General features: G+C 33.1%; 1 protein-coding gene across 2 annotated transcripts in view; it reads right to left on the bottom strand.

Moving 5' to 3' along the window:
- LOC107014464 (proteinase inhibitor type-2-like) overlaps positions 1–8915 on the bottom strand; it is a 17537-nt gene that overhangs the window by 7321 nt on the left and 1301 nt on the right. The window contains exon 2 of one of the 2 annotated variants that reach the window (XM_015214387.2): positions 8178–8890. The exons of the other annotated variant lie outside the window; for it this stretch is intronic. Coding sequence (XP_015069873.1) covers positions 8310–8890 — 581 coding nt within the window. The 3' untranslated portion in view covers positions 8178–8309. Of the gene's footprint in view, positions 1–8177; positions 8891–8915 lie in introns of those variants that run through there. 2 annotated transcript variants of the gene reach the window in all.

Raw genomic sequence — 8915 nt, 5'->3', positions numbered from 1 at the left:
GGGAAGAAAGTGTTATTTTAATTTTGACTAGGTTTTTGATTTTGTCTAAGAGACCTCATGAGGTCTCTAACTTTTTAAATATTTAATTAAATTAAATTATTATTTTTAATTTAACAAGTATAGACCTCATGAGGTCTCTACTTGTTAAATTAAAAATAATAATTTAATTTAATTGAATAGTTAAAAAATAAGAGACCTCATGAGGTCTCCAATTTTATGAGAATTAGATTAAAAATTTAAAATTTTTAAATAAGTTAGGTAAAAAAAAAATTATTCATTAAATTGACCTCACGAGGTCTCTCCTACATTAAAAAAAAAATTAAAAGATATTAATTTAAATATCGACCTCATGAGGTCTCTTATTATTGACCTATTTTTGAGGTCTCCATTTTTAGGTCTCTTTTTGGTCTTTTTTTAGTAGTGACAATCTGATATTACATTTATAATTTTAAAAATATATTTATACATAATATAATTTAGTTTGATCTAATGCATAAATATTTCTTACACTTCAATTTTATCATAGATTTTTTAATATATTATTTCAATTTTGAGAGTTAGAATTTTGAATGGTAAAGTTATAGTTTATAAATATTAGTAACTTTAATAAAATTCATATCAATACGAATGTTAACAAAAACAAATGATTAATTCAAGACTAAGAATGACAATAATGTTAAATATATGTTCTTTATTTTTTCATTTAGACAATTAAAATAAACATATCCTAATTTAAATTTTTCTTTAATTAATGTTTAGTAATGTAGTTAATACGTAGACTTATTTAATACTTTAAAATTATGATAATTTTCATTATGACTTATTCATTTATATTATTTGTTTATGTATTTATTATTATTTTTTGTCAAATATTTAGTGTCATCACTCGTCTCATATTTGTGTTATTTTTTGTAAGAAACAGCTTAAATAGTTATAGTTTGGTAGAATTAAAGAAATACATGAAGCACAATTAATTATAGGTTTGTATGAATATTTTATCAAATTAATCCAAAAACCTGAGAAGTACTCTTTACAAAGTATATTTGGAATTTGAATATATTTCTCTGAATATGATTTAAACCTTCAATTTCTGAAAAATCACCCAATTGGGCTAGCTGTTGACACCCAATTTTGACCGACCTTTAACCATTTTTAGGATTATATTCGATTAAATACGTATTTTAAAATTTACTTAAAGTTTTGAAGTTTTAGTCGATTTTTCTCAAAAAATTATATATTTTAGTATCGTTTACTTTACAAGATTATTGTAAATATTGTTATATTTTAAAATTATTAATGAATTTCAAATGTTTTTTAATTATACAAAAAATATTTAACATATGTAGTATTTTATTTAAATAGTAATTCCTACACTTTCCTTAAAAATTATTTAAATTCTAGCCTATTCTATTCTAATTTCTTTCAATTCTAACCACTCCACTTCAAATTTTATTTCAATCATAGCCACTCATTCATTTCAATTCTAGCCACTTTAATTGTAATTTTAGCCATTCTATATTTGTCAATCTAATTTCAAGAAATCATCTTTTGATCTCATCCGTCTATTTAATTAATAAATCCTAGATCAAATCCTAACCCTCCGTCTCTATCTAATCTAACGGTTGAGATCAATTTTTTCTATCTCTCTCTTTAACACCAAAATACCCTAAATACCTAATCTTGAAAAAAAATTCTAACTCTCTTCTTCCCCCTTTCCTCCCTCCAGCCGCCAGCCTTGCTCTCTCTCTCCCATTCTTTCCGGCGAGAGTCTCCGTCACCGGCGAAGCCAGCAGCCGCTGGCAGCCATCGCGCCTCCCCTTTGCTCCCTCTCCTCCTCCCTCCTCCCTCCTTCTATCTCTCACCCCTCTCTCCAGTCTCGTCTCCTCCCCTTTTTCTCCCTCTCTCTCCTTGGCAGCATCAGCCGCCAGCCCTCTCCCTCTCCTCTCCAAAAAAAATCAGCCGCCTCGTTCCCTTCTCTTCCCCTTTATCTCCTTCTCGCTTCTCTCTTCCTTCCTCTTTCTCCCTCTCCCTCTTCTTCTCTGTTCCTCTTCCCGTTCTCTCCCTCTCTATTCGCCCTTCTCTCCAGCCGGCGAAGCAAGCAGGAAGGCAACACCAACCAGCAGCTCCACCGGCGAGATGCCAGGTGACAGCAACAACCAGCAGCCTCCGGCGGACAACAGCAACGAGCAACCGGCAGCGCAGGCAGCAACTTCAACCAACAGCAGCAGCAAGCCCCAAGGGACCTCAAGCGAACGTTTCTCCGCCAGCGAAAATCCGGCCACCAGTCATTGGTAACGTGTAGCAACCTATTNACGCGCGACAGCAGCAGCTTCAAGTCGCAGCAGCAACTGCTCCAACCAGCAGCCATGGCGAGCAGCAGGTGCGGCGACGCTCCTCTCTCCTTCGCTTCCTGCCTCTCGTCTTCTTTCGTTCTCTCTCCCCTCTCTTCTCCATAGGGAGTTTTGGTGAGGAGCAACAGCTACCAACCTCTGGGAAACGACCAACAGCAGCCGACAGCAAGCTTCCATCGACCAACAACAGTCGGCAATGAGCCGCCACCAGCAGGCAGTAAACTCCGGCAATGGCTCCAACAGCAAGCTCCGACGATATTCGGGCCTTGGGTCATGTGACTGATCTCAACAGATCAGTCTTTGGTATTTTTTAAATTAATTATTACTTTGTTTATCCAACTCTTTTTTAATTTTTGGGTTTGATCACATGTTGCTATTATTCTAATATGTTTATCATAACTTATGATGTTTGAAATATGCGTTGATCCGTATACTTAAATTTTTGGTATTGAAAATTATTTAATTTTTGTTTATGTTAATTTTCTAGTGTCTAGTTCACTAAGTTGGTTTAGAATCTGCCCATTAATTTCGACCCTTGCATATTGTTCCCCTTATTTGTTAATTTGTAAATCTAGCTTGCTTAATTATAGTGTAGATTATTTGATAAAGGATCAATGTTTATTTGGATATTTTATTTTCATGAATGTTACTAATTGTAAGTATGTTATTCTATTACTTTTCATACATGTTATAATAAGCTTAAGTTAAGTTTTAGGTCATTCAGTAAAATTAGCAAATTTCTTACTTGTTTGTTCTTTGAAAAAAAATTTATTCACTTAATAGTTGTTTCATGCTCTCTTGTTTAGAAATATAACCAATCCCTCCTTTGTATTGATATTTGGTTTGACTAATTCTTATTTGTTTGTCTATGGCAACCTTATTTATGTCCCTTGTCTTATTTGGTGGCTCATATTTGGTAGAATAATAATAGTAATTTTAAAATCTGATTTTGGCTCCTTGGAAGTAAGAAAAATATTTAATTGATTCCTTAATTATTCCTTTTCTTAAATTCTGTCAATTTGTATATATTAGTGATTTAGTAAAAATATCCTTATTTGATTTGCTTGGGTAATAAGACTTTAAACTGATTTGTATATGGTAAAATAATTTTTTGGCTCTTCTTTATTTAAGGAAAATATATTACTCTTCTTATTTTATTTTCTTACTTGTTTATTTTTTGTAATGAAATATTTTTAATATTTTCTGATTTGTCTCCCCTTAAAAATAAATAAATAATAATAATATTGCTCTTCCTAATTTATTCTTGCTTATATTTGGAAGTGATATATTTTTATTTTTGGCTGATTTGAACCTCCTTTAAAATAAGGAAAACATATATGACTCCTTTAAATATCTCTTTTCCTTATTTGTTTCCCCCTCTTTTCTATATAAATAAGACCCCTCCCTTCATTATTTCACACACTCATTCACTCTCAATCACAAATCCTCTCATCACTCTCCCTTCTCTCATTGCTCTCTTGCTACTTTAACAACACATTAATATTTCGGTAATTATTCAAGGGTTCTTCTTGGCTATTTTCCTACTTTGTTCAAGTAAAAGGTGAATCAATTTGTTTTGCTTAACAGGTTAGTATTCTTAACATTTATACTATCTTCACATTCACATATTTGTGTAAACCATTGTCTGTTCTTTTTTTATGTAGAATTCGTCATTAAATAATTGCATTGTATCACCTTGACTAATAAGTGTGATTACTTGTGTAGCTATTTGATTACTTTGACAGGTTTCATACTTGAAGTTCAAGTTGAAGATTAACTGAAGAAGGATTTATTTATTTGTTTGAATGTATATATATATCTATATATTTTTATTTTATTTATTCGAATGTTGTAACAATTGTAACCCTAAAGATCATATAATAAATTTATTTGGGGGTCGTCTAGGGGAGGGGGATTTATATGCTTATTTGTTCATTATAATCTTTAGAAATCATGCCTATAGGTTTGTCTTTAACCACCTAGATTTGATATTTGTAGGTGTTATAATCTAATCAATTTTCAATTTAGTTGACGCTTTTGTTAATAAGTCTTAAAAAATAATAACTAGATTCCATTAATTTTTTTTTTTTAATGTTAAAATCAAATCCTAATAATCTAGTAGGTCGTTAAATGTCAAAATATATTATAAATTTTAGCATCATCTTGTCATGTAGAAAACATGCCTAAGGTTTAATTTGTTCATATCATTTAAATTACAAAATTATGCATATATGTGTTACTTTTTTTTGAACACCTAGAAATCATGTCTATAGGCTTGTAAATAACTTTTAACATATCCATAAAAATAAAATTTGTTTGTGCATATTTGTGCCTTCTTCCCAAAATTAGTTAATATTATTTAATTAGTAATCCCATTTGTCTTCTTGAAGATTTCCGCATTCATTGCAATATGTTATTTTCTTAAAATAATAATGATACTAAAATCATTTCATGCATTTAACAAATTATTTGGCTTTAAATATATTTCATCGTAGAATCTTTGCATTTAATAAATTTACCACCTTAGTGTTCNCTTACTAGTTTTTAGTACTTACAAAGTTTTGCAACATAATTTTCTTAAAAGTCATTATTCTATCTTTCTTTAAACTTTGGATTGATTATGACATTGTTTATTTTGAAAATAAATTATAAGCACTATCTCCTAACCTATCGTTAGTGGGAAAGTCAAAGGAACTATGACGTCTAGTTCCAATTTTTAAAACCCGACGCGTCCCCGGAAGTACCACCTACCCATGGATTTCAAAAGAAATTATGTGCAGTTTATATGTAAATGTTTATGTGCCTACGTGTGAACTAATTTTTGTAAATCATTTTTCAAAAACATAAACTATTTTTTAAGGCCGACCTCAAATCAAAATTGTTTCTATGGTGGAGGAGCACGATCAACAATATCGTGGCATCATCCCTATAAAGAAACAAACATTTTTTTAAAAAAATTTCATATTCAAACTTGTTCAATTTTCAAAACCTTACTTTCTCACATATTAATTGTTTAATATTTATAAAATTTGTTTATAGCATAGTCTCACATATTTAAATATAATTAAAACTTGATTGTTTATTTATTGCCATCACCTAGCCTTGCATGCTTAAATTAATGAGAAATAGTATTAATTGTTTTATATTTGTTATCACTTAGCAAGATTAAATAAATTAATAAATTAAATGACCTTGATTGCTACTTGTAACCCCCACATAGATTGCATGAGATACGGCCGGGACCCACACTTGTGGACCTCGAGGGATGCCTAACACCTTCCCCTCGAGGTAATTTGAACCCTTACCCTAATCTCTGGCTTGTTGACCTTAGTTAGACTTATTTAGGTTAGATAGGTGCCCTAACGCGCCTTAATTCGTTAGGTGGCGACTCCTCAAACTCAAAATCCCAAAAGAGTTGTTAGGTCGTGCACAAAACCCGTTTTCTGCGAAAATGGGGGCGCGACACTAGCTTAACCATGTGTACGTATATTCATCCGACCACATCTTTTATTGGTGGCATGAGTTTCTTTACAAAAAAAAAAAAAGAGAAAGAAGGATGAATCTTACAACTTTTTGGATAGAGTAAGGATGTTTTTTTGTTCATTTATATGGCATATGAATATACTTTAGATTAAAGTTATAGTTCAGAAATGATTTTAGCCAAAAACTCCGTAATATATGATTCTTTCTCCTTTTTATGGGAGAGATGGAAATAGAAAGACTGAAGAATCTAGCTGAAAATTTTAACAATATATGGTAGAAGGTATTAACAAAAACAATTTAAGCATTATTTTTGTTAAAACACTCTATCAAACTGTAACAACCTGTTTAGTCGGTTTGAGCAGTAGAATTATTGTTGATAAATACTTACTGGGTCGACGGACCACGCGACGGACCGTCATGGTCACGACGGCCCGTGATGGACTCCGTCATGGCCACGACGGATCGTCATGGTCACGACGGACCGTGATGGACTCCGTCGTCCCATACTTGTGCAATTTCTTCTGCTGCTCTCTTCATTACCCTCGACGGCAAGTATGACGAACCGTCATAGGCACGACGGTCCGTCGAGGGTCTTCGTTCCAAAACACTTCAACTCTTGGAATCTGGGTACTGGGATGACTCTCTGAACTTCACGACGGACCTGCAGCACGGACCGTCGTAGATACGACGGACCGTCACAAGCTGCGTAACCCCGACTTGGTCAGACTTCCGCTAAAATTTTAAATGGGTGTTTTGGACTATTCATAATTATAATTATGAAATTAGTGGGGTAATTTTAATAATTTATTTAGTTGGTGGTTAAAGCAGATAACTTCAAAATTAATAGTGGATTACTTTTATCAATTTTTATAATTGATTATATGATAATTAGGGTAAAAAGAATCTGTAGAAGAAAAATAAAAGAAAAAGAGGAGAACAGCGTGAGCGAACGAAGAACGCAAGCGACCTAGACTTCAGATTGAAAAGGTTCATAGGCATTGAGGAAAGCAAAGGCATTGGAGAGGTAGCTTGCTTGATTTCGGTTCTTCGGTGGAGGTAGGTTATGGTTTATTTCTATGTGATAGATAAACTCTAAATAGCGATTGATATGTATTGAGTGATATTGTAAAGTCTCCTATGTACTTGATTGTGTGGTTGTATGTTTTGATTGTGTGGTTTGTGGTTGGCCTAAAATTATGAGAGTGTTGAATTCCTAATCTTGAATCCTCTCTATTAAAAATGACGCCTTGAGTAAAGAAGGCTTGATGAAATAAAACGATGAGATAATTGGATCGGAGTGTCACGTTTCGACACGGTATTATTGGATCGGAGTGTCACGTTCCGACACGGTATTATGGGATTGGAGTGTCACGTTCCGACACGATATATGGGATCGGAGTGTCACGTTCCGACACAATAACATTAAAGGAAAGGAATCTTGAAGTAACTTAATATACTTAATCTCAAAGAACCAATTTTCCAAATGAGTATGGTGTGGAGGCATGAGTCCTCATAGGGGTGCTTGATGTTGTGATTGATGGTGTACCTATTATGGTGTTGTTGTCAATGGTTCATGTGTTTGTTGTTTGCCACCTGTTAAGTATTGTAGTTGATTTTATATTATTATTCAATGTATATTGGTTTCTATTTTGAGTTGGCCGATGATACTTACTCAGTACGTGTTCCTTATACTGACCCCTACTTGTATTTTCTTCTTTGTTATTTTGTGGAGTGCAGCAAGTGTACCATCGACTTCGACTCGCCCTCAACTCTAGCCAGTCTCCANCGTGCTGGATTCTCTCATTCACGTCTTGATGTCTTTGAATTTCGGACATGGACCATCTTTTTACTTATTTTGGTTTCTTAAATACTCTTAGACTTGGTAATTTGAGGATAGATGTTCTTGATGTGATGACTTCCAGATTTTGGGGATAATAAGTGTTAAACTTTAGAAGCTTATTTACTTGGTTACATTAATAAGTTTTGGATCTTCCGCATTATTTTTGTTAATTATAGTTGAACTATTGGTAAATGTTGGGGTTTAGAATTGTTGGTTCGCTCACCTAGTAGGATAAGTGTGGGTGCCACTCACGACTCGTTTTGGGTCGTGACACAAACGATACCTAAGTAACTAGCCGGCTAATAACCTAATATACTTTTTCCATTTTAATTTATGTCGCCTAATTTGATTTGGTATGAAATTAAAAAAGTAAAAAAATTTATTGAATCTTGTGCTTTTAAACATATAATGTACAAGTTGAAATTAAAAAACTTGCTAAATATTAAATAAACTAAAAAAGAAAGTAAAATCAAACAAATTAATACCGAGGAAAAGAAATGCTAGAGTTCAAACCAAAATATTTTATTCATTTATTGCTCAAAGTGGTGGATAACGCTCCATTGCCCACATTACAATGTTTAGCATGACAATAATAAGTATATAATCATGCTTTTATTTCATACATATAAGGACTATTAATGAGGTTTAACACCTCCAATACAAATTAAAGATCCATCGTGACCATAGAGTTTGCACCCTGGTTTTGCAGTACAACAATTGACACAAACTCGAGTAAGTTTTGTTGATTCAGGTAGACAAGTCATGTAGGCAACTTTAGGATCACATTGTTGAGTACAAACCTTGGGTTCATTACTCTGTCCTTCACACACAAACTTGTTATTTTTACCGTAATAGTAGCAACCCTTATACCCCGTACAACAACTGGTGCATTTAGTGGGTATAATTTTAGTTGGTCCTTCTGAACGGGGACATTTTGAATAAGCAATTTTAAGATCACATTCTTTGGGACAATGTTCGTTTGGCTTTCTTGGGTCAGATTGTCCTTCACAAATGAAAGTTCCATTAGCGTTGTAATATTTGCAACCCTTGTAGCCTGCACAACATGTGGTACATATGGGGGTTCTTGGACTTCCTTCTGAACGTGGACATATCGCATAGCTAAAATTACCACATTCTCTGGTACAAGCTGCTGGCTTGGGATTCATGATATCGCGATCTTGGTCTATCTCCGCGCTTACATGGAGAAACATTAATCCTACAACAAATATAAGATATATATA

Source organism: Solanum pennellii, chromosome 3, assembly GCF_001406875.1.
Source record: "Solanum pennellii chromosome 3, SPENNV200".
NCBI lineage: Eukaryota > Viridiplantae > Streptophyta > Magnoliopsida > Solanales > Solanaceae > Solanum > Solanum pennellii.
This window is presented reverse-complemented; position numbering and strand designations above follow the sequence as displayed.